Source organism: Dendronephthya gigantea, unplaced genomic scaffold, assembly GCF_004324835.1.
Source record: "Dendronephthya gigantea isolate DGI-Jeju-01 unplaced genomic scaffold, DenGig_1.0 000038F, whole genome shotgun sequence".
Taxonomy (NCBI): domain Eukaryota; kingdom Metazoa; phylum Cnidaria; class Anthozoa; order Malacalcyonacea; family Nephtheidae; genus Dendronephthya; species Dendronephthya gigantea.
In genome coordinates, this window is record NW_021163048.1 from 1,097,083 (window position 1) to 1,122,832 (window position 25,750).

Here is a 25,750-nt window from a genome sequence, read left to right on the forward strand (position 1 = left end):
TATAGTGACCATTAAGTTTGTAGTTCGTGATGAGAAGCATTCAATTTTAAGACAGGATTTAGAATTTGATATGACAGTTTTTGACAATTCCAAGTAGTTTTAAAGCTGAGAGCCTGAAACTATACTTATAAATCAAGAATACCATGCTATTGTCACATTTTACGGGGTTGCTTTATCAGTGTGTAAAACATCCATGGTCCTACATGCATATACAGGTATCTATAGCTGGTATTAGAGCAGAAGTTTCCTTAGCGGTCTTCTTAGAATTGTAATCAGATATACCAGGCCCATGTAAACATGCCTGGGCATGAATGATGAAAAGTGAAAACGAACAACTAAATTATGTCTGTTATTGTCAATTGTTCCTAAAAAATGCAACCGCAGCAACTTGGGAAATACACTGTATATATATCAAAAAGGTTGTTGATGCTAGTTTTTATGCATATGAATATCAGATATTATTTACAAAATACAACCACTTATCTAATTAAGAAAAGTTAAAGACATTTGCCACCCATTTTATTTTTTTGGAGCAAAAACGCGGCATCCAGGCTCAGTCCTTGATGTGGGCCAAGAATCTTGCATGTTAACAGAGGTGAAAAACAGCCCTACAGGTATGCTCATGTAAACACCCCTAGACTGCTAGTCACGCAGGACAGATCTTACAGGGCCGGTTGTATCAAGCCCGTTTAGCTTAAACGGAGGATAAGTCAAAATTAAATAACACTCTTACATCTCTCTTGAATAAGTCAACTTGAATATTATGCACTGAATATGTAGCTGCTGCAATAAAACGATGTATAGACTCGCTTTCTATCTTGAACTTATCCACCGTTTAAGCTAAACGGGCTTGATACAACTGGCCACAGAGAAACACCAGCCAACATGCCTTGCTTCACCATACGTTGGCACATGGCGTACCAAAAGGTGAATAACTATATATGTTTAGCCGGTTAAGCTAAACTTCTAATACAAACTTTAACAAATCTGCAATCTCATGTTTGAAATTTTCAGGGTCAATACTTTACCAGTTTGTTTCAGTCTTGAAAGGTAAATCAAAGAAACCCCCAAAGACAGCGTGAATTCATAATCTTCAAATTCCCTCGAAATGTCATTTTTTGCTCATTAATTTTGAATGAAGCGACCGAGACATATTGTAACATATTCAAAATCATTAGCATTGCAATATTATAAGATGGTTTTACTTTTACATCCAAGCGCGATTTGTTTTTTAAGGCCCGTCACACCTGCCTGAACAAAAGCCGTTTCGCCAGCGCGGGCAAAGTGAAAAACATCCTTTCCTCGGCAAAGCATATGCCATTGCATGGGTTTAAATATTTCGTTCTTTGGCCGATGCATGATCCGAGAGGGAATCTGATTAAACTCAAGTAGTGTGATTCGGGATCCAATGATTTCAAATGATTTTACGTGTCATCAAAGATACTGGCTTTTCAACCGTTTGAGCAGAAATGCTTTACTGAAATTTTAGCTCTGATTATCATTTTTAGACCACTGCGGAGTAAACTAAGGGCCCTAAGTGTGTTTATGCAAAACATCATAGGCATACATGTCGTATTCCGTTCATTGGGCGGCTTTGGGCCGGAAGTCTTTTCTTAATCCTACCTTTTCTCTAGAAAGATAATTGGTTTGACAGGACTTCTAAGTGCGTTTCCAAAATGACAATTCTACAGTTGCGCGCTTAGATTTAGTTCACCCCATGATAATGAACAGTGGGGTAACTCAAACTGGTTGAACCCAGGAGTACTCTAGCTTAAGGCAGCTCCTGTCCAGAATATACTGTCCTGGAAGCCTTTAAGCTTATAATGTTATCAACTTATCATATAGCTCTGGACGGGATTCGCAGAAATCAAGATTAAATAAAATACTGAATAAAATTGATGTACAAGTGTGTACCTATGGCTGCGTTTTCACTACCTGTTCAATAATTATTTACGCTCTAATAATGACACAGCTATTGGGTTATGGTCATGATTCAACTCATTCAAGGATGTTAGTCATGTTACTAAAGTTTGACAAAACATCTCTTTGTTCATATGGTACAAGAAATGTATCAACCCTGAAAAAAGGGTTGAGGTTGCCCTGTGGGTTGTTTTCAACTTTCAAGCCATTGTGCTTCTCATTGCTGAATCATACAAAACAGTGGTTTTTAGTCTATACGCATCACGAACCATTGTTATAAACTAGCGCGACTTTTGAAATAGTTAGGCTTTGTATATGATAAAGAACTTTTGATATTGATTTAAATTGTTGGGATGAATTTGATGAATGCCATTTTTAGGTTTTTAAGGAAAAATTAACATTCCGTCCACGCAGTGTTAACCAATGAAATGTTGTAATTACCATCACGTGTTGTTTCCTACATGCTACAGAGTAGGCAGGCTCTATGTGATAAAATAAATAAATATATCAAGCTATTCTATTCGAAAAAATTAAATCTCTCTATGGCTGTATGATAAAAGGATTAAAATTTTAAAGGCACTCCAAATGAAATATGATCATGAGGGAAAAAGAACCTTAAGATGTTTGGTAGCAAAGCAAATAGCGGTAAAAAACGAAGAGCTCCATTACCCGAAGAAATTTATCCCAATTTAGTGAAAGTAACATCTAATTTGGAGGATGGTTCTTGCGAGAATATTGGACCAACATCGACTGAACGATTGCCAAAGACACTTCCGCTTGGAGAGCCAGTGAGAACTCTTAAAGTTAATATTTAACTAATCAAATCAGTCGAAATCTCTTACAAACTTTGACTTCCTTTTAGGTTGTTCAACGTCGGAATTTATCACCAGAAAATCTGCCTTCAACACGATATTCTTGGTCTCCAGATAGCGCATTAATCAAGTTTATACCTAAACGTAGAAGTTTAGGCGATATTAACTTTCTATCGGATAATGAGGCTCTTGATGTGCAAAGACTAAATGAGAATGTAAAGACTCTTGACAATTCTGAATATCATAATGGCCACCACAAACGACATAGCTCTGCCGATGTTTCAAAAGATCTTCGCGGATCCTCGTCTAAGAGTTCACTACGTTCAAATAACTTATCCGACAGAAGTTTCTCACTAAATAGTCTTGCTTCATCGTACGGTGCAGAAACTGTTGACAGCCAAATGGTCGACCAAGAGGATATACTCAATTTGACCGCTCATGTCCGACATTTCTCTGACGCTTTGGGGAAATTGAGAAATGTTTTCCCAGGCAATGGGTCAGACACAGAATCAGACGGTAAGACAGTTTCATCTTACATTTCTGTATTTATGTTTCCTTTTAACTAAACCCGTTTAAACTACGCTTTGCGTGGCGTTCGTGATTATTTATGTGGACGTTTCGGCATAGTTGTGTAAATTGTCTGTTTTGTATTCATAACAATTCTAATTGCTGGATAGCTTTTGAATTTAAGTGTAGTTTAATTGCTATTTGACTCGTGTTTGATACCCAATGTGTCACCTTGATTGGTTTTAATAATTTGAAACCATATAACGGAGTATTAAACTTTGAGATACTTCGTATTCGGGAAAAGAAAATTTTTCAAAACTATACAAATAGCTGCGTTTGCTTTGTTGATTCAAAATGCCTAGTACAAGAATCCCAGCGTGTGTTAAAATTATGTCATGTATATCTTTTTATTATCTAGTTTTACTTTCAGTAATACGTATTGTTGAAATTCAAATAAGTTAAACGAATTTGGGGCCGTAAAATGTAGTATGCGAGCGAGTTAATTTGCTACATTGGCTACAGTGACAATATAAACAAACCAAAATTTTGCTCGCGTCAGAATATATTTGATTAGTAATTTGCAACAATTTGTCTTTCCATATTCTGCTACATTACATGTATGTCATAATACAAAGGAGACCAATTGTCCAATTCTAAATATCTCTTTTAAGAGGCTTTGTTAGTTTTCGATTAGGTTTTTTAATAGTATGTGAAAGAGGATTGTAAAATGAATTATGTTATTATAAAATTTGTAAATATTGAAAATCCAATAAAATTTTCACTTCAAAATCAGAAATCCAGAATCCTATAATGAATGTTCAAGCAAGGACTCACAATTTCTTTAAACTAAGAATGGCAACCAAGCTAGCTAATCCTGATGATTGACTGATCCAGATCATGACACTATCCTGGTTTACTACACTTTTTAAATACTTTGCCACCATAATGCCACAATGTTGTGCTTAATTTATCAAGGAAATTGTTGATTTCCAACTAAACGATTTAGTAATAATCTAAAGAAAACAGATGAGAGAAGTGCATTTCTTCAGATATTTTTTAACTATTTTCATACACAGGTTCCACTCTTTCTTTCTACGAACACATAAAATAAAATAATCTTGGGTATTGGTGACATTCTGAATCAAGGCATTTCTGTGCCTTTTCCATTACTATAGCTCACATTATAAATATTTTTGTGGCATTTAAATTGGCATTTTATGTGTTTACAAGTTGAAGTGATGTTTAAATTTAGATGGAATAATTTTGGACTTTTGAATCTTCATGTTTTTGGAAGCTTCATTCAGAGCTGTTGCATGGTTATGCCATTAGGCAATGTAATGCAGAGTTACCTTGATTTATCTTTTAATGTTAAACTTACCCTCTTAAGGGATTTGTAATTTGAGGGGTGGCTGTAAGAGCAAACGGCCATGATCAGTGCATCCCTTAATGTATGGGAAACCGACTAAATCGTATTTTAAAGCAATGAGATGTAATTCAGACGCAAGAATAGCAGGGACAAAGGGCCAATTTCTGTACTATGGAGGCCATTATAATGCTTATAGACCCTACAGGGGAAATGCTTTTAGAAATCAGCACAAAACCAGCAAATTATTGAAAAGAAAGAAGATTTGCCTTTCCAAAGTGCATGGCATACATATGTAGCATGTTAAAAGGCCAATTAGGAATTAGGAATTTTTGTTATAAATCAAATAAGACATGCATATAAATCTTTCATGGAGATCATTAATTTCTTCTTCTGTTTATGTATTAGGTTCATTCTTGTGTGAGCCCGTAAAGTTCTTTCTTTATATTCCTTACTGCTGTCAGTAACACAGTGCAAAAAGGTGCAACTCGTTGAGTCTGACTGATTGAACTATGAAAGCAGCTATTATGCATATGAGCTAACAGTGTGATTAATTTGTATTTTCCAATGAGTGTGGCACAATTTTATTGTTGTATTTAGTAATTCATATCCTAATTATATCCTTATATAGTCATTTTAACCAACATACGATTATTTTTTGTACAAATATTGTTTTCAGAGAATACAGACAGTGGTAGTGCAGTTGAAGAAATGCACGTGAAAGCCCACGAATGTTTGGCAGTTGTGTTGTCTAATTTAAAAGAAGTAATACATCTTTATCCATCATTAAGCTCCAACGAGATTCTTGCAGCAGCTGGTGATCTCATAAGTAGAGTTAAAAATTTCCCTTGTATTGATCGTAAAAATCCCGATGATTTCTACCGCGCCATTGATCAACTGGCACTGGTATTTGGAAGCAGGTGGGTTTGCCTGGTTTTAGAATGTAAACCGTAAAATTACTAAGCTGGTTAGTGATTACCTCGGGCGTGTTCCATTTAATCTGCTGGGCGGTTATACGAAGCCTTTTTAAATAGTGGTTAAGTCAGCAATTTACAAAATCATCTTTATATAATATTTCGTAAATGAATTAATTCAGCTCATAGGAAATACTCACGAAAGTGTATGTAGTTGTAAGTTAAAGTTTCTAAAGTAAAAACTTTTAGTTTGATCGTGTTTTCTTAGTTGGTTTGCTTTCTTATTTTCTCAGTAACTACCGTTTAATAATCTAGATTGACTTAAAACGATTTTTTTTTCGCGAGGTGGTCATGAGATTACTCCTTTGGAGTGCTTTAACTCCTAACTGTATAGGTGAACTGGGGGGATACTGAAGTTACGTTTTGAGTCCTATTAAGTCAATTTTCTCCTAATCCAATATTTATCATCAACATTTTTTAGTATTTCGGATTTATTGATGGGAGATCAGGAACTTATTCCAAATAAGGTAAGAATGGATAAACATATTATATAACGTAACATATGAGTTATATGACCTTCTGCTTCGTTGACCCACTCATTTATCTAAAGTAAGTGGAAGGCTACGTTATAAACTTATAATAAACGGTAAACACCGTAACACACCTATGCTTACCCGAAAGTTAAAGATAATTCGGTGTTCAAACCCTGGTTGCAGGTGGCCTTCCATCAATTTTAGTTCAATGCGGTTTAATGTAGTGTTGCATCATGACTAGTGTAAGTCTTCATGTGAGATGAATATGAAGCCCATTGACATTGGTTTTGCCTGGCTTTGAGTCAAACGTCAACAGTCGGCTTTTAAATTAGTTTTGTGGGCATGACCCCATACTTTTGCGGGCGTCATTACCTTATTTGGGCGTGGTCACAACTTTTTGTCGTAGATGAGTCACGATATTCAATTATTGAACCTTCATCTTGAAGCTCGCGCGTTCGGGCGGTAAAGAGATTTCTGCTTTAAATACAGCGGTTTCAAGTTACTTATCATATCATTACTTAACCCTTCAATGAAAGAAACGCTTCGCGTGGAGCATGAAAATTGTTACACAAACTCGACGCGTTTGCCTTGACGGAAAACGCATACCATAGGTAAAGCAAAAAGCAGATGACAATTATTCCAAGTATTCAAGAAAAACACAAAACGTGTTTCGTGTTAAACAAAATATTCCCTAATTTCTTTTGAGTTTTAAGCTGTCCCATTAAGATTGTCTAAATTCAGAAGTGGCGCGCCATTCATATAATAGGACGGATCGGAGTGTTTGTAGTATTGCTCTGTTCAGTGTACAATATACACTTAATGTATGCTCCCGAGGGAAATAGTGAGTTTTGTTTTCCCAACATTGAGACTCGAGGGAAAACAAAACTCACTATTTCCCGAGTTGTTTCCCTGGCGGGAAACATTGCATTTATTTAAAGTCATGTGACTATAAATGCACCAATCACATTTAAAATACACAGCACCTATATAACAATATGTAACGCAATCAATATCAATCTTACACGATCAATACCTCCTTTACCAGTCCCCCATTTTTTTCAAGATTCGATCTCAACAATGTGCATTTTAGAAAGTGTACCAGCGCTCCCGCTACCCAGATCTCCCGCTACCCAAACTTTCAAAATGCATGCAAGAAATGGTTAAAATTACAAACTCGGACCTAGAAATCTTTCAATACTTCTTTATCATTATATACTAGCGGTCATAAGTGCGCACAATAGGGGGTTATGTTCATAAGAATACGATTGAGGTTTTTTTATGAAAAGAGAAATGTGTTCGTGATCCTAACATGGTCATATAACCTTATCTTAGCATTTAAAAAAACAATCATCATGTTTTAATGAGATTTTCTAAAATCAAACTTTTTTTCGGAAAATTCGCATGGCCATTTCGTTTACAACGCTCCTATTATTTTTTTATAACAGTTTTTTTTTAACGCTTAATTCCCTCGGCGAGCAATTCATGATCATCTCCAAATAGTGTTGGGAGCCACCTTAATTTAGCCGAGGAATTTATCTTATATTTACGTAACAAGACTCGCTGAAATCTGGGGGTTGCGTTGACAGCCTAATGATCGTATATGTAATATTAGACACAAATCTGCATTCCTTCCTATATTTAAATATTCTTTAAATTTTTAAGATTTCTTATTATTGAATACACGCCAATACTTTTTTGACAATTTTTCTATCGCATAGGCAATTCAACACGGTATTGCATTTTAATTCCGTCTAGATGGTAAAAATATTGTAACATTTTCGAAAATGTCTCCCAAAACACTGGAAGGTTTGGTTGGCGCCGTACTGCGAATACGAGTATAAGTTTTCAGCTGTCTGGAAAAACAACATGCGCGTACGTTAGGAACGGTGTACTATTCAGTGGCCATTTCTAGTAAACTTTGCTCATTAGCTTGATGTTATGGTTGTTATTCTTTGGTAGTGATTGACGGAATCCGCGAATCTACTATTTACGGTGATATCTTTCACTGAACTCCATTTTCTTCGGGAAAAGGAATGCGAAACCTTCAGACACATCCAATGACCTATGAACTCGTAGCGTTCCTAAATTAGGGTCAGGAGGTGTTTTCTGGAGTGTGTTTAGGCCTGTCATGTAAACCCTCATCAGGATTATATGCACTTAGAAAGGTTTGTGGTTTTGAACGACATCGCATATGGCTATGTATAGTATAGATCTAACAAAGTAGGTCGTGTATGGTATATGTTCTATCTTAATGACTTCATCAGGATCCTGTGTTATCTCAGTGTACTTGCGTTTCTTTATGGTTGCGAACGTATCAGTAAGTCGCTATATAATTCGATATTTTACAGGCGACGAATAGTCTGTAACAAAGTATTTGTCTTCGAAGTCTTGTTTACAGTATTGGTTTAGCGCTTGCACGTGTATTCAGTATATTACCGTGTGTTTGTGAAGTGTAATATAAAAGTGCGGCGTTTTAATTTAGTTATTGTACTCCTTTCATCATCCCATCGCCATCGGGCTTAATGATTTTGAGAAATACCTTTATCAACTACTCAGGCTTTAGGATGATAATTGAACACGTGTGATACTGTGATAACCTTATACGTTGCGATACGAGATAGTTGTTTAGGTAGGCATTGCTTGAGTCAGTGCATGGTTTAAGATATGTAGTAGGCTGGTCGCCAAAGTTTGATGGCAGTGAATATTTTGTTTACGAAAGACAACCCTTAATTACTGCGTGGGCATAAATTACCCGTTGCTTTCAACTATTTAGGATTTTCGTAAACAGCTAAAACTGGTTAATACCATATAAAGATATACGTGTTCTGTTAAAGTAGAATTGAATTGGTTAAGAAAACTTGTAAAATGTTATTTTTTTTCTCTTTCCATCGTTATTGCAATGATTGCACATAACTACTACTACTACCAGTCATACCTCTGTCATTGCTCTCGGAATTCCTAAAAATATTTTGAATTCTAGGGCTAGATTATATATGTGTGATCCGGTTGTGTATTATTTTATATATTTTATCTCCTAAGCTCTGTATCGTGTCACTACACTACGCATTCCTTTGCCTCATTCATTTCAATAGATTATAATATAAGTGGCGCAAACGTCACGTTTTATACAATCAGTAAAACTAACGCGTATACTAACGTATGATTCATTCATTATTTAATTATATACTTATTATTTATAGTCCACTGTCACTAATATGTTACAAATTTGTACAATATTTTGACAAAGTACCAAAATTGTATATCGCTAGCTTGCGCGGTTGTTGCCAGTTGGCATCGAATAGCATCCGAAAAACAAATTTCTATAAGGAGAAGTTCGTAGCCACTTGTTTGAAAAGCTGTGGACACATAGGCTCATAGACACTTATAGACACCTAGGAACAAGTGATGAATTTAGTTTTACGAGTTACTTTGAATGCTCTCCTCGAGCACCGCGTCATCGCTGTTGGTTTGAAAAAAATGGCTAGAGATTTTGTTCGGAATTCTAATTTTACCATCATGACAAAGTTGTAATTAAATCTATAGAGATTACTTTATTGGTCGTTTGCATACCATCAGTGCAGGTGAGAATTGACTGCATGTATTCCGAATTTCGAAAAACGTTTGTTTCGAAAAGACTTTCTATGTATATTAGAGATGGTAAAAATATATATACTGAATGTAGGAAACTAAGAGGAACATTGGTTAGCATAAAGGAAAGAAAGGAGGAAGAGAAAAAGAGGAAAGGGAAAAAAGGATGGGAGGGAAAAGAAAAATACCTTCCTGCCTCTTCGCTGCGTAGGATCGAATCAAAAAAAGATTAGAATATCCGGTTTCTAAAATTTGTTGTCGTTCTTTGATAAATTTATCCTTTAGTTTTAGAGTATTTTAATAATCAAAACCAACATTTGGAATCGCGCGATGCAATTCGATTTTCGCTGACAAAGTAACTCTGATCCCGATTAACGTTTTCTGAATGTCTTGAAGCTCTGTAACATTTCAAGATATCATGGGTCCTAAAAAACTGTTAAAGTATCATTTCATAGAATTTTTTATGTTACTCTGAAAACTCGCGCTGAAAGCTGCACGCTAGATCGCTTCTTGGGCCTTACCAAATGAACTGAGGAAGTTACTAATGAAAACTAGGAATTTATACGTTCTTATTTATACTATATATTTTATCTTATATATACTACGTACAAGTAGTGTTTCTTCTTATAGAGTCTAAATCATTTTCAAATTTCAACTTAACCTAATAAGGAGCATAAATGGGAACGTATTTTTAGCATCTGGCAAGTTCTATTAATACGTTAAGCGTATTACTCGTGTAAGGTCATCCAACAACGCCAAAAGGGATCAGTTTTGGACACCATTTAAGAATGATAAAGTGCATATACAATAAGCAGGCAATGCGTATAGCGTGTATATTGACTTTCACATCTCGCGCCATTTTTTAAGTGTTTCTGTACAACTTGGGCCTCGTTTCCACGTAGCTGCATGATACGAGTGGGACCAGATAACTTCAGTTCTTTAATTTATTATAATGTATAAATGGAGATACGGTATTTCGTCTCAGTTTTGATCTTGAAATGGTGATGCATGGTAAATAATGCATGGCAGTAAAATCTTCCAATAAGGACGATTACTTCATGTTTTCTTCTTGTCTGAAGGATGTCAAGATATATAAAGACCCTTATATGTTTTCGTAATATTTACGTTTTCGTAATTTTAATTTTAATGCCCGCGCAGCATAATGAAAATAAATGAGCATCGCAAAATAAAGTTGATCATAATGACACTTGACATTAGTAAACCTATGGATGACTCTCGAAAATGAATTAACGTTCCGTCTCGAACGTGGCCTTTTGAGGGTCAATATCACGGGTGTTTGGATAAAGGGAATTATAGATACAACATTTATTGGTAATCACGCGAGCGTTTGTTATTTTACGTATAGTTCCAGTGACGATAAGAAGCCCCACATTTGACATCTAGATAAGTTTTTCTTCTATGTGATGCTGATTGTTGTAATGTCTTGTGTTAGCTATCTTCTCGTTGATCAACAGCTTGTGTCGTCAATTTAACACATTATCCAGGGCGCAGGGGGAGAGGGGGTAATTACATTAATCGTAGTTGGCGGTCCTTTGTGAAATTCCCTATATGTCCGTGAAAAACCGTACGGGATAATTTTTCTTTTACGTGATTAGCCTAGCTGGTCCAACATATGAAGCTATATGAGCAAAACGTGACTTCAGGAAGTATTTTCCTGACTATACTTTTCTATAACTGCATGCATGCATGGCAACCAAATACAGTGATGAATTAAACATATGCTATTGAAAGTAGAATAGGAGTTATATAATCATCTTAAAAATCGAGCATATAACGAGGCCAAAAGACGCTGACTTTAAACAATCTTACCGTCGTCAATCAAGTCTTGATTCGATATATCTTACCTCCGCGCCATATGCGATAGATTATACATGGATAAAAAGACAGATAAGCAACGGCTCAATCTCGTACCCATGCAGGGTCTTGGGCGCTGAGAACTGCTTCATTGGTCGATCTTCGTTTAGTTCTGTGACTTTTTGTATTTATCTTGCATGCTATTTTTTAGCGAATGAGAAATATAATTGCACGAGTGCAACTAACTTAAATGGCTGTATTTTTAAAATAGAGTGTAAATTGAGTAAAAATTAAATTGAGAATTACATTATGCAGACCAGGAATGTAGCGCATTGTTTCATCCTCGTTCCCAGATTTTTCGCGAGGATGCGCATTGTGTATGTTACCCGTATTGAAATAATGAAATTTTTTTAATATTTTATGCGAAAACGGTGGATGTAACAGGACGTTACGACTTGAAGCAATTATACCTTGTCTTTGTATTGTAATGCATATTTTCTGTTCAATTTCCGAAAGTATGAATCGTGACCTCTTTGTTGCTACAAGTACTTCATAACCAAGCGTTCATTGGATTCTGAGAGATCAGCAGCACATCCTTCGGCTTCGTGTATATTATTACCAGTCTACTCTAGTGGAATATTCTCATTTCATATATTCTATCAGCAGATGTTAAACATGGCTTGCACGTATCATACGTCAAATATGTTTACATAGGAAAATCGTTAGCATAATTATGTATACTCCAGTGCCTCTAGAAACAAACAAGTTAGGAGTTATGCAGTATTTGGGACAGAAAGTGAAAATTGTTTTACCTGTGGAGGAGCGCTTAGATATGAAAGTTACAAGCATAACAGTGCCATCAGTTTCATCAGGACAATCGAAACAGAAAATTGTGTCCGAATGTGACGTGGCACTTAGTGTGGAAGATTTTTCAGATCTTGAGTGTTCGGTATGTTTACCCCGTATTTTCACCCCGTAGCTTCGATTTTTTTACCAGGATTTGTTTTTAGACTGTAACGTAATGTGGAAAAGGAGAGAAGACGCGTTATAGATCTATTAGCGCAAGTAGAGTTGCTCTGCTTTGAGTTTATGAAACGTTAATATCATTATAACGACTGTTTTGACTATCATCTTTATCATCATCATCATGCATCAGCGTGACGTATGGGCACTTCTAACTCTATAAGCGTCTTAACAAGTTACAACTCAACTACCCTACATTTTCACAGCGTCAAACGATTTCTCCTCTTCGGTTTAGACGAGAATCACGAAAAAAAATCCCCTAACAGGTCGATTTCGCGGCCTGGATAAAGCAGGTTTATAATTAGTGCTGTGTGGTTTTTGTATATCCCGATACCGTCGTCTTGTTGTAATTATACAATAGCCCATAATTCGCTGTAATTTGGTTTACATGTCGGATTGCCTGCAACAACATGCTTCAACGTACGACGACCAAAAAACAAGCGTTTAGTTAGCCAGTATATCAAAGACCAGTTCCGGAGAAGTTTCAAATTCGTCATAATACTGCATGTGTTTAAGCGGAACCTTGTATAGTTAATTAAGTTATAACTGCTGTAGAGATTGTACTTAGGAAAGGCAGGCATTAATTGTTGCATGTCACTGGATGAAAATTAGTCAGGTATTGCAAAAATTATCAATTTGGCGTTCCTCAATTTGCAATTTTCAATCCAATGTCAAATTTTGAAGTCCTGTTAATGTAAGTGTCCTGAAAAGATCATTTCCGACGATGCATGTGAAATGGACATTTTGACGTGTGTGTTTGCATGCAAAACAGTCTTTTCTACTCAATGTATATCAACACTGTATAATTTCGAACATCTTGATGTGCTCGTGGCAGTATAGCAAACAAACGAAACCAGGCTTTATTAACGGTCTGCCAATCAGCATTATTTTGCTTAAATCGCTTATCTATCTTTATCTTATCTTTATCAGTTTAAACTCTTTTCCTAAAAAGACTCGGCAATCTATTATATTTTCAAATAGAGTCTGTATCTCTTGCGTTGGACGAGATTTTCAAAAATCCAACATGCGCGCGATAAATTCCCTGCTTTTGTGAGTGTATTAACAAACTAGGATGTATGGTCATAATTCCCTGATACCATTTCCTAATTGTAATATATATATATATATATATATATATATATATATATATATATATATATATATATATATATATATATTTGAAAAAGAGCTATCGTTCCAAAAGTGCTGTACTGCATGGCATGAATTATGCTAAGATCAGTTGCAGTGCCATATGTTATGCATATATTTATTATTATCTAACGGCAACTCTCCCCCCCCCCCCCTTTTGAACAGGCTGGAGATGATGGTGACGATGATGTCGATTACCCTGATGACGAAGAATACGGAAGTGAAGGAGACATGCTATCCAATAGTATGAACATGCCGTCAAGACAGGAACCATGTAAGATGCCTTGATATTACTGTTAATATAGGGTATTACTAAGTGTTTGATGTCTGTGCATAGAGAACGTAGTTATCGTAAGAGAGACTTGCTATTTTCTCTTATACGGCAGCGTTTGTAATACATCAGCCTCATACACCTCTTTACTAGTAACTCTGTTTTGATTTACTCTTTCGAGATACGCTATGTTTAAATCATATATACATATGATTCAGACGTTAGTGGAAGCATTCTGATTAGAATGACAAAGAAATTGGAATATCTGTATTGCATATCTCCAAAAAGATCTATTGAAGTCGGGCTTTTGGGCACGTCTGAGTACTCTGCAAAACTTCCCATGCAGGAAACCTCCCCTAATTTAGCCTATTAGAATATTACATTTCTTATTTTTATTTTGGGAGAACGGTCCTAAAATAAACAGCAAAAAAATAATAAACTAGAAGCGCTCGTTGAGCTTTCAAGAGCCGCCCGAGTGTTATTTTCGTGAAATTTCTAATGCATTATTCAAGAGGATGAATATTGAAGAGACAAAATTTATCCTCTCATTTGCGATGGATTTAATTATTGATAGCTTTATGCATGCATGGCAGTCAAATATCCCACGTCTTAGAACATCGCCTTTTTTATGAAGTACAATTACAATTGTTAGTGCCGCCATTGATTTAACTGGGATGCTCTAGATCTGCATGTATTTCACAGAACTAGTTCTAAATTATTACGAAATGCGTTGACAGCTTTTCACATAGCAGATTGTTCCATCTTGTTGCGGTCTCGCCAACTGGAAGTTTTCTGTGCTCAAGTACTGTGTGTGACGTAATAACTATAAAAAACGTCAGCTGTAATAAACATTGAATGGCTCCTTGATAACATTTGAAACCTTTGCCTTGCTCATGTTATGCATGGACATCTTTGTCTCGACATTTTTGGCGTTTCGCTCGCGTTTCGTCGGAAATAATCGTTGTTAATTGATCAAAGTTCACTGAGACATATTTGTCTGCGGTGGTTCTCGAAAACACAATGAAGTAAGACAATACTATGAAGAGACTGAAATGAATCATGGGGTACTTTCCGGGACGTTACGGTATAGACGTCATGTTAGTGAAGTTTTCATGCAATGGACGTGAAATTAAACCAAAACACTTTTCTCTATCAGAATTTCAGAACATTCGTCGCACATTCAATCGTCTAGAAGGTCTGTGCACGTTATACAAGATACGGCTTTCCAGAGTAGAAACCTACAAAGATACCAGCAAAATTGAAAAAACCGAAAGCGCGATCGTAAAATACTACTCCAGAATACATCTGAATATATTTGTTCAGTTGCAGGCGGAATGGTAGAATATTGTCCTAAAGGTCTGGGATGGTATACGAGACTTACCCTTAGGCTGAAGGGAGAAATCTCGTATATATACCCCAGTCTCTCGTCAAGCACTTACTTCGAATCTATTGTTATTTAATGGTTAATTGATTTTTTTTTAAAAAAAATAGGTAACGACATCCTTGATGACAAGGATGCTGATCTGGAGAGAGTGTTATTGAAGATGGATTCTGGGGTAGAATTCTGCTTGCAGGTAACCTTGATTCCTCATTGGATTCATTTGATTATTGTTTATCGAGTAGCCAGTGTGATGTGATGTGATCAGTGAACTTTATATGAACTGGAACGGTAACTCGACCCCCGTCTTCGCGATTGACGAACGAAAACAATAAAACATAACTAGCCCTGTACCTCATTTTTCGGCTCATAACAGTCAGTTATCATGCAGTTATTATAGAGTACACTAGCTGTTTTGAAGACAAACACTTCTTCATATGGTGCATCCAGTTATTGTCGTGCCTGGAAAATAGGAATTTTAGTTAGATTTAACACTAATGGCAATGTTATTTTATTATAATAGTGGACAAAATATTGGTCAAAATACGTGAAAGACATAGCAAACTATGTAGAAAAAAGAGCGCAACTCGGTGAGTGGTTTACAGAACTCATGTTCCATTTAATATACAAGGTAGTATTTAATATGCTTCGTCCCCTTTTTTCAGAGGCAGAATACACAAAACAGCTGACGAAGTTAGCTCAAGCGACTAGAGCTTCGATAAGTGAAGAGGTGAAAAATGATTTTTAACGTTATACGTGTATCATGCTTCTAAGTTGCTAAACGTTTTTGATAAACATTATTATAATATAACATTTGTTTACTTTTCCTAGAATTACCTTCCATTTCAGTCAACGTTCATCACTGCATTAGACCAGGTAAATATGAAACATGCAATAGCCATTAAGAGAGTGAAGAGACTCAGATAACTATAAACTTTGCAGATTTACTTGATCATGCTTTAAATTAAAGAACACCACTCAATTAGCCATTCCGAAGTTGCAGTAAAGAGCTATAGTAATAGTGATATTGACAATGCATCATGGGGCGGTTTTTGAAACTTTTTGTTTACGTCCCAAAAAGAGTCCCTAAATGCGTTGCCAGCCTCACTATCACCAGTCCTCTACTGCAACTTCGAATGGCCAATTGATAAAATGTCGTAGATAATGACCGCTATCTCAAAACGTCTCTGATTCTTTGATTTTTTGCTCGTAGGATATGGAATATTCCCAGAAATGTCAACAGACTCTCGCTGCGATTAGTGGATCAAAATTCATCCAGGTCATTTTATAAAATCATCCTGTTTTCGCATTTTATATGACGTAAAGCAATCATTCCTATTTCCATGCAACTTTCAAAAGTTAAAACATGCGGGTTTTTTCACTCGATATGTTAATTTGAATTTTCCCATTACTTCTACAGCCTTTGATGCAGCGTCGCATAGTTCACGACCGCGCACGTAAAGACATGAAAGATGACTGGACCAAGACATGCCGACAAGTGGTACGGGGTTGTTTACAAACTAAGTTCACAAACTCTAATGATTGTTAAACCATTGACTGAATACACAGCAAACAAAGATGACGCAAATAAAGACATAATTTTGGTTCAACTTTCTGGATCACCTTATGAAACCAGATATAGTTTGGTTTCAAAAAAAATGTTGTTCCCCTTGTCGATGCTGAAGTTAATACTATACAAACAGCTTTTTGCGAAGGGCACGAACATGTCTAATTGTAAATGCACTTAAATTATAACTCACGTTGGAGTATCAGTCTTTTCTATTCCAGAGCATATATAGTTAAAACGTAGCTATACGAGATTTTGTATATACTTATACTTAATGGCACTTCATTACCGCACAAAAGCTGCCTTTAAGTACACTAATTTTACCCTTTTTTGAACCAAAACTTTCCTTCCAACCTCTTTAGCACGAATCGGCAAATTCGGTGAAAACCACACAGCACAATTACAATAAAAGACAGCAAGAACTTGAGAAGGTAAGGAAGGGTAAGGACTAAGATATGGGAGGGAAAAGTCGACCTTTTTTCTACTTTCCCGATGAGATCAGTCTGAATCAATCCCTGAACTTAATTCGTATAATGAAAATATTTTCTCCAATTCAGATACATTGGTTTCTTTTAGCTGAATACAAGGCAAGCAGACGTTAAAGAAAACAAAGAGGACAGTTTCTCGTATTTTAGTTCAAACAAGGGTAGAAAAGAGGAAGAATTACGAGTGAAAGTGGAAGAAGCTGAACAGCTTTACAATAACGCAATCAAGATTGCCAACGACATGCTGAATGAAGCGGAGAAAACGAAAGTCCGTATTGTTGCTCAAACGAAACAGCTAGTCAACGAATGTGATCGAACTTTCAGATCGGTAAGAAAAATTAGAGGAATATGTTGATTTGAAAATGCTGGTGCATGGTAGTTACTGTGGCCAAAATATTAACGTTATCAGAAATGCAACGAACAATTAGGCTTCTACAAAATAACCAAATGAACTTAATTGCTTGCTATCAAAATTACAACAATTCACTTGAACTACGATTCTGTGTTGTTGGATATATCATCCAAATCAGAGCTTTTGTTAGCCCATCGTTCAACTCCTAAAGGAACTAGGTCAGACTATAAAAATGGCGCGCCGTTCGTTTTTAAATGTGGTTGAAATAGTTTTTTTTTCATTTGCCCAGGTAACTCGCAAGTATTTTGATATGATGCATGAACTGGCTGTACCCACTCCAATTCATTTCAAAACCTTGGCTAACAGCTGTCAGGGATATGAGCCGGGAAAAGAGTTTGAAGACTTTGTTCGTTTTCAACAATCCACCGCTCGCTCAAGCGTTCGTCCTATATACGAATTGCTACCCTGTCCTAACAACCCAAGGTACGTTATCTTTAGCTACAGGTCTTCTGTAAGCTCAAGCAACTGCATGAACGTAAAGTAATTTACTGAAGCTAATAATTTGGGATTTAGCGTTTCTATAACTGACACATGCTTGTTGAAGCCAATTTCACGTCGCAGACCAAAAACACAGTAATAGCGAGAGACTAGCCGGTGCAGGTCCTCGATTCAGCTTCAAATTTGCTTCAAAGATGGCGGCCAAATAATCGTCAGTTATCCTTCGGTCTTAGATAGAGATCACTGCAGCTCTTTCAGCAGTCATTGTCAACGTAGCTTAAATCACTAATCAGCCTGTAGAGCATTAACTAAAGATATCCGGGAACTCGAAGATACTCAACGCTTACAACCTGTTAATCTATAACTATGTAGAGAATAATGTTGTCTTTCTCAGGTCTCCAGCGAAGGCATGGCCAGCGGGTCAAATGTCTGACTATGAAGGAGGTCCATCTCCCTCTGCTTCACCTTCATCCAGTCCTAAGAATACAAAGAAGCCGACAAGAACAAGACCCCATCCTGCACCTTCCACCGACGATGAGTCTGAAGGGGAGATGAAGAGACCTCGAACAAGTCATTCAAGTGAGCTTTTTTAATTTATCTCTTTTCAGCAGTGTTTGATAATAGAGAACTGCCTTTTGTAAAGAGTCCAATTTGACAGGAGCGATCTTCATTTGCAAATAAATGTTTTCGCTGATGAATAATGTGTGGCGTGTACTAGCTTGGGTAACTGCAGTACACTTATTTATAACTATACTCCTCTCAATTTAACCAACCAGCATCCCGTTATTCAAACATGCCGGTAACAGTAATCATGGTAATTGCCATATAGGTTGTTGGTATGCAAGCGCCAACAGACCTGAGATAAAAATATAGAAATAAACACCACCCGCTTTTCTACATTTGGAAACGATCGCAAATAATATTTAGATTAGTCTAGCATCGCTGTGACTATTTATTCTTGCCGTGGTCAGAAGGGTGCTTTACATTGTTAATTTTTTTTTTGTTTTACAGAAGGCAGTAAATCCTCGAAGCCAGAGCGGCGAGGAAAAACCCCGAAATTTCCGAAGGGGAAGTTGACGAAAGAAGCATCGACTCATACATTTCATAAAATAAGAGCGCCTGCGAGATGTTCAGAATGTGATAAATATGTATTTAGTGGAGTGGAATGTGCTCAATGTGGTCTAAGTTGGCATAACAAAAAATGTCTAGAAAATTTACAGACAGCTTGTAGCCATAGCGTAAGTATTTAGCGTAGCTTGCATGAACTTAACACATGGATCCTGCATTCTCTATTTTACTTGAATGTTTGACAAAAAAGGGTGGAATTGGGGGAAAATAGTGGTGGATTTAATCACCTTTTTGCTATCAATTCCTTTGCGCGATCACAAGTTTCCGAAATTTCTCTCTACATGCGAGTGTCACAGAAGAGAGTGTTCAGAAGACTGTTAGAAAGCACTGCGCAGACGATCGATTTGTACAGGATTATGCTAGAATTTTGATTACACTAGTTACATTGTATATATTCTGGAATTTTTCGCCGTGTACAAAAACATTTTTAGTGAACGTGTTAGCATTCTAGTGAAACATATTGTTATCTCTTCTATGTTCAGAGAATGCTTCCCAGCCCCATGAAGCGTATGAAAACATTTGGCGTACGGTTTTCAGAGGAAGGTGGTGTTCCTGTGTTGGTGACAAAGTGTGTGAAAGAGATAAACAGAAGAGGTATGTTGTTGGATGTCGTGTGTAAATAAATATATGTCACAGTATCTCGCTTTTTGAATGATTGGTTTTAAGGCGCTCTAAAAGCCCTTCTTTTGTGAAGGAATATGAATTCCTGTGCCTAAATGCATGCATGATGTTGTATTTTTCAACTTAATTGTACAATGATGTTAAAAAAATAGCCACGATTAATATATTCTTTATTTCATTTTTGACAGGTCTGAAAGTCAAGGTAATACACTTTTGACGTTATTTTAGTTGATTGGATTAATGGAAACAGCAACCGCGAACAATATTGATCGAAGTTTGTTTTCCCTCTCTAATCTAGGGAATTTACCGAGTTTCCGGCGTGAAGTCCAAAATGGAAAATTTATGTCAGGTCGGTAAATAAACAATTTAAATTACGGCTGTTAGGAGTCATGTGGGGCAAACGTGGTCCTGCCCGGTCTTTCACTTTGAAACTGGCAAATAGTCTGTCAATTCGGTAATCTTATTGTGACTAACTTTACTTGGGGAGTTTTCTATACCGTGCACGACTGTCCCGTCCACTATAAGCTAATTATATAAAGTAACCTTGCAATTCTCAGTATACTACCTATAGTACGCATGTATTGTACGTGTATTCATCCTCTGTGCTACTAAAATTTGAAAATACTTCTAGGATTTTGAAACAAATGCTGAATCAGTTGATTTATCAACGCAGCCTCCGCATCTGATAGCCTCTGTACTCAAGCTCTACATAAGACAGGTATGATAAATGTACGCTTGATATATTTAACAACTACATAATATACATAATCATGACTTAAACCGTGTGCTATCCATTTGTATAACAGAAGACAGAAAAGCAAGGTACAGGGTCACACAGCATTTTTCTCTTTTCAATTTAGTTACCTGAGCCACTCATGACAACAAAACTTTATGCTGATCTTATTCAATTAGCCAAGGTAAAAACGCATGATTTTCATGCCTTAAAAAACGATATTTAGAGCTTTGCGTGCACTCATTTCCAATTATAGCAAACGTAACAAAGGTTGCCGATTGCAATTAGCAATCTCCAACTTTCAAAATCCAATTAGCGCACGTAATAGATGGAATTGAAGTAATTGTGGAAATTTGCACAGCGCGTGTTTCATTTCCTTTTATGATTTTATCAACTAGCTCTCTTTTACAACAACAATAAACTAATGTTCTTCCCTAACAATACAGGCAAAACATCGAGATTGAAGCAGCATATTTTTGTTTCTTTCCCTAGGAAAGTACGCATCTAAATTGGCTGACTGTTGAAGAATACGAGGGAGATGCTAAAGACGAATTTAGGTCACTTTTGGCGAAACTTCAAATTACTCTCAAGAAGTTACCAAGATCAAACTATCTCACAACCGCAACCCTCATCAAGCATTTACACAAGTAAGAAATTTCTGAACTTTTTAGATTACACGGTAATCCATTAGCATTGTTTATGACGTTCACGTTTTTAAAAGTTAACTGCACTTATGAAGGCTTGGGTCGACGGAAGCTCTGTTAAGATCTCTATAACAAATGCACGGGCATGTTGTTTCTACAAATCGATGATTTAACAACCATGCAGTTAAATAATTTCAAGATATATTCAACCCCTTCGTCCGTTTTTAGAGTCTCGCTTCATGAGGAATACAACCAAATGAATCCACAAAATTTGGCCATTGTATTTGGCCCCACCATTTTAAAATTGGAATGGTAAGTATTAAGAAATAATACTTTGTCTTTGGTGAAAACCAATAATATCGTCATATCTATCGCATGAGAAGTAAACTTTCTGAAATTGCATATATTTTGATCTATGCAATTGAGTAATCATAATATTCTTAAAGTATGATATCTTTGTCGTTTTAGTGAGAACTCCACAACATCACTCTCGTCCTTGGTAGACATGTCTCATCAGACCCGCATAGTCGCATTGCTCATTGTCAATCCTCAGGTACGTTGAAGATAAGAGATATTTCTAATATATCGTCATTTGTACAATTTACTTTGATAGAGCAAGATCGGAGTCAACTCAGTCAAAGAAGTCTCTAAAATTGTAGTTGACATGTAGTGCTGATGCATGCATGCTTCAGCATCTATTGAAGAGTTCTTTTCGCGTTGAGGTTCTATTGGAATGTTTTGCGTTCACTTAATTATAATTACTTATCTTTTTGACGATTCCAATCCAATCGCGGCATTTCCCGATCCATTTATCAGACGTAATAAACGTACTCCACCTTAATTAGCAAATCACAATTAACAGACGTCATAAATTAATTCTACTTTAATTAGTGACGAACGACGAAGAGCGCACGTTCGGTTTTTATTCCGACGTTATATACTTGCATAACTATCTTTATTCTGGGCTTAAACTGTAGTCTTACCACGAAATAGTCCCATACAGTGAATCCTCGGTCAGATAACCATAGGTTTGAACATTTTTACTTCGTATTTAGGTCTTCGATGACGTTCCAGATGAACCTGAGGAAGAAAATGGAGATGTTTCAATTGAGGAAAACGATTCTTCATTACCAAATACCCCTGTCGAGGTAATATTTTACGAGGTTAATAACTTGACAATGGCACTGTGGATCGAGTTATAGATTAATATGATCAAATGGTTCGTATACTACAGTGCATGATAATAAAATCGCATTATGATTGAATTATTCCTCGCCTTTAGAAATTTATTTCACTGAAAACTGAAGAAGATGAAAGTGGTATGCCGAATCTTTACGGTGAAAGAAGTACCAGAGTAAGAGGTACGAGTATAATATGCTTTCACTTGCAAATTATTCCTTATTCTGGACGCATATCATGGTTGCCTACTCATGCATGTCACCGAAAAGAAGATTTGTTATGGTATTTCATATCCTTGTAGGCGAAGGCCTGTCTCCTATGGAGAAACTTGCATCACAATCATCTGAAGTAAAGGACAATAACAAGTATGTTATAGATTCTTACCTAATATTACATATAGTATGTCACGCATCGCGGTTACCCCAAATGAAGAGGCTTTTGTAGCCATAGGCTTAGCAGTCCATGTTTTAACGAAGGTCATTCTTCACGATGCTCGTATAAAGATAGATCTTAATCCATTCCTCTCTCTACACCACCTGGCGTTCATTTTAGGCATGCAGAGTCACATAATAATACATGCATAAAAATAATAAGCTCAATATATTGATTTTTATTGAAATAAAATAATCGTATTTAGGCGCTTTATAGTGCAACTTCATAACGTTTTTTGGTTCATTAAAATGTGATGTGCTTGAATTGAGGTTTATATTATAGGTTTGATTCCGACACAATAAGAACAAGCGATCGTATTGATATACAGGTATTTATGTACAACGTGTTGTTACTCAGGACAATGGTTCTGCTGGTGTTTTTTTAATGGTGTTTATTTATCTTCCGTAGGGTGACGTACCAAATCTGTTTGTTGAAACCTCGATTTTACTTCCTGGTAGTTTGGAGGAACAAAATAAGCCCTTCGATTTTATTCAAGATGGTGAACATTTGGTTGACGATGATAACGGTAAAGATTTCAGACTGTGCTTTTCATTGTAACATTACGCTTCAAAAGGTGCTATTCATATTGATATAATGACGCAAAGCAAAATAAAATTGTTAAACAGGATAATCTAATCCTAACCGTTAATCACTTACCCAAATCAGTACCAGAACCCTAATCCAAATCCTAACGCTAATCTGATCTGATGTATTTTCAGAGAACTAATATGGAAAGTTACGCACACGTTTTTTAATCACAACATTACCTGCCCTCTAGTATCTTCACAAACTCTTTTTTGTGTCTTAGATCGTGCAAATCACAATGTTGGACATCGTATAAATTATGGGTATCGGCATTTAGCAGATGAAAACGAGAAACAAAATATCAACACATTGCCAAAAGACATCTCACTTGCTGATGAAATACAAGATGAATTTAATAGAAAATTTCAGTCTGCGGATACCGCTAACGGTGTAACGGAAGACGCCCCGTCACCTGGCGAGTCGAGTGTTGAAGAGGATACAAGTATCACACGCAGGCGATCCAAAGCATTCAGTGTTGGGAAACGGAATGCTAACCCTGATATGTTAGCCAAGCGTGGGTCAGCTTTAATAAATGCCTATATAATGGACAACAAGAAGACTGAAGAAAGCGACTCTTCGCGAGATTCCCCTCCTGGAAAAATAGTTAGTGACGTGTCCGTTACTACAGAAAGTTTAAAACAAGAAAACGATGTGGGGGCTAACAATGAAACCGTCCCTTCAACGTCTACGGTATCTTCGTCTGCAAATAAAACTACTGATTCTGATATCACTCCAGTGAATACGGAATCTGAGGAGAAAGGTCATCGCAATGGAAATGATTCATCAGAGACAAGTTCCTCTGCTGTTTCTAAATCTGGAAACGAATCCAGTATAGCGGCTTTGTATAGGGACACGCCTAGTCGTAAACGGAGTGCGACGTACGAGAACGAAGCAAAGCGAATGTTTGAGAATAGACCAGAAAGAGGTGATAAACAGCTTACCAGCGAACGCCTTTTTGCGTATGGTGTCCGGGGAAGGCGTGCTAGAGTATCAGTGAAAGACCAAGTGAAGCAGCTGGAGAATAGAGAACAAAATGATGCTTCTAAAGCTGGGGCATCTGGGGTACGGAGCAATAAACTACCGGATACTGTGACCACCCAAGCCGGTAAGACAGGTTTGAAAGGAGCAGCGAATGATACGAATGGTACATCTAATGATGTCGGTGAAAATAAGGTACTGGGAGGTATTGATGGAAAGGAGAACGTCGACGGAAACTCGTCTAATAACACCTCGTCTAAAATTCATGAACCTCTGACCCGACTATATGCCGCAGGTGGAAATTCCGGGATCTTCCAACCGCCCAAAAGTCCAGTTCCTAAATATCGAACAGCGGATGACAAGTTTTGTCCTTTAAAAAGGGATATCAGTTTGGAGTCACCGCGGACGCCTTCCTCAGATTCATCAGCAGATGATAGTGATGATGCTAACGTTGCTACGGAAACATCTTTACTGCCAAAGTGGACGGGGCGTGGGCTCACACCCCGTGATTCAAGTCAAGCACCAGAATTCGTATAATCTATTGTCAAGATTATTATCACGATCCAAATTTCGGATTGGTACAGAATACTGTGGGAAAATACGATGCAAACTGATACTTTCTGTTGCAATAAACCAAATAATTAAGAGCTTGCTAATATGAAGTTAATCAGGTTTTTTTACCGAACTATTATTTCGAGTTATGCAAAAGTTTCACATCGTTTGCATCAATGAAGAAGACAGTAATAACATTACAAAGTAATTAGAAATGTTACTTCTTTTTCAAATTCACTATTGAAAATCGAGAAGTCACATTAAATCGCTGCTTTTAGGCTTGTCTGAACTAAGGGTTAAACCCGGCCGATACTGCAGTCATAGTCCACGTGGTCTTTTGTTATTATAATCATGGGATATAATTACATTCACTTCAAAATATTCTACATTTGAATACTACACATCTATGTACATTGAATTTCTGTATTTTGTATATTAATTAATCAATCTTCTGTGTATAAGTGAATAGACAGGTTATGCAGAAAATATATTGTAATCAATTTTAAAGTCTGTGGGTTTTAAAATACTGATACAACAAGATTATCTCTCCAATTGATAATTGATATCTCTTCAATTGCATAAATTGATAACTGACAAGCTGGTGTATTTACGACTTCATTCCCAGGGATCTATGTTTTTAGAGAGGATTGCCCGCTTTTTCTGCTCTCTTAGAGAAAATATCTCTGGTAGAAGCTAGTAAATTAGTAAAATTCTACGATAGTA

At 36.6% G+C, this 25,750-nt stretch overlaps 1 protein-coding gene across 5 annotated transcripts; it reads left to right on the plus strand.

The window, feature by feature from the left end:
• The first annotated feature begins 1,538 nt into the window (after positions 1–1,538).
• On the plus strand, positions 1,539–25,522 carry LOC114526222 (rho GTPase-activating protein 45-like). 5 transcript variants are annotated; one of them, XM_028547741.1, is made up of 30 exons: positions 1,539–2,708; positions 2,783–3,248; positions 5,282–5,522; positions 5,998–6,043; positions 13,790–13,898; positions 15,387–15,469; positions 15,797–15,863; positions 15,939–16,003; positions 16,105–16,149; positions 16,487–16,552; positions 16,694–16,774; positions 17,203–17,271; positions 17,417–17,653; positions 17,967–18,160; positions 18,570–18,754; positions 19,187–19,413; positions 19,786–19,897; positions 20,113–20,126; positions 20,223–20,273; positions 20,556–20,642; positions 20,785–20,841; positions 21,150–21,304; positions 21,530–21,613; positions 21,770–21,854; positions 22,357–22,449; positions 22,584–22,662; positions 22,782–22,845; positions 23,195–23,240; positions 23,321–23,438; positions 23,721–25,522. In XM_028547741.1, the coding sequence occupies exons 1-30, from the start codon at positions 2,541–2,543 to the stop codon at positions 25,010–25,012; spliced, it is 4,686 nt and encodes a 1,561-aa protein (XP_028403542.1). In that variant the 5' UTR covers positions 1,539–2,540; the 3' UTR covers positions 25,013–25,522. The 5 variants fall into 5 exon arrangements, with proteins under 5 accessions (XP_028403542.1, XP_028403545.1, XP_028403546.1 ...); XM_028547744.1 differs by lacking the exon at positions 1,539–2,708 and having other exon boundaries at positions 3,160–3,248; positions 5,394–5,522; positions 23,721–25,520; XM_028547742.1 differs by lacking the exons at positions 1,539–2,708; positions 2,783–3,248; positions 5,282–5,522; positions 5,998–6,043 and adding exons at positions 8,230–8,366; positions 12,199–12,401 and having other exon boundaries at positions 23,721–25,521.
• Positions 25,523–25,750: the final 228 nt, after the last annotated feature.

Excerpts from the sequence above, each read along its gene's own strand:
- LOC114526222 (XM_028547741.1), top strand. The coding sequence starts at position 2,541 with ATGTTTGGTAGCAAAGCAAATAGCGGTAAAAAACGAAGAGCTCCATTA. Across the intron at positions 15,470-15,796 it reads GGGTAGAATTCTGCTTGCAG|TGGACAAAATATTGGTCAAA; the intron begins GTAACCTTGATT and ends TTATTATAATAG. Across the intron at positions 22,450-22,583 it reads TACCAAATACCCCTGTCGAG|AAATTTATTTCACTGAAAAC; the intron begins GTAATATTTTAC and ends CCTCGCCTTTAG.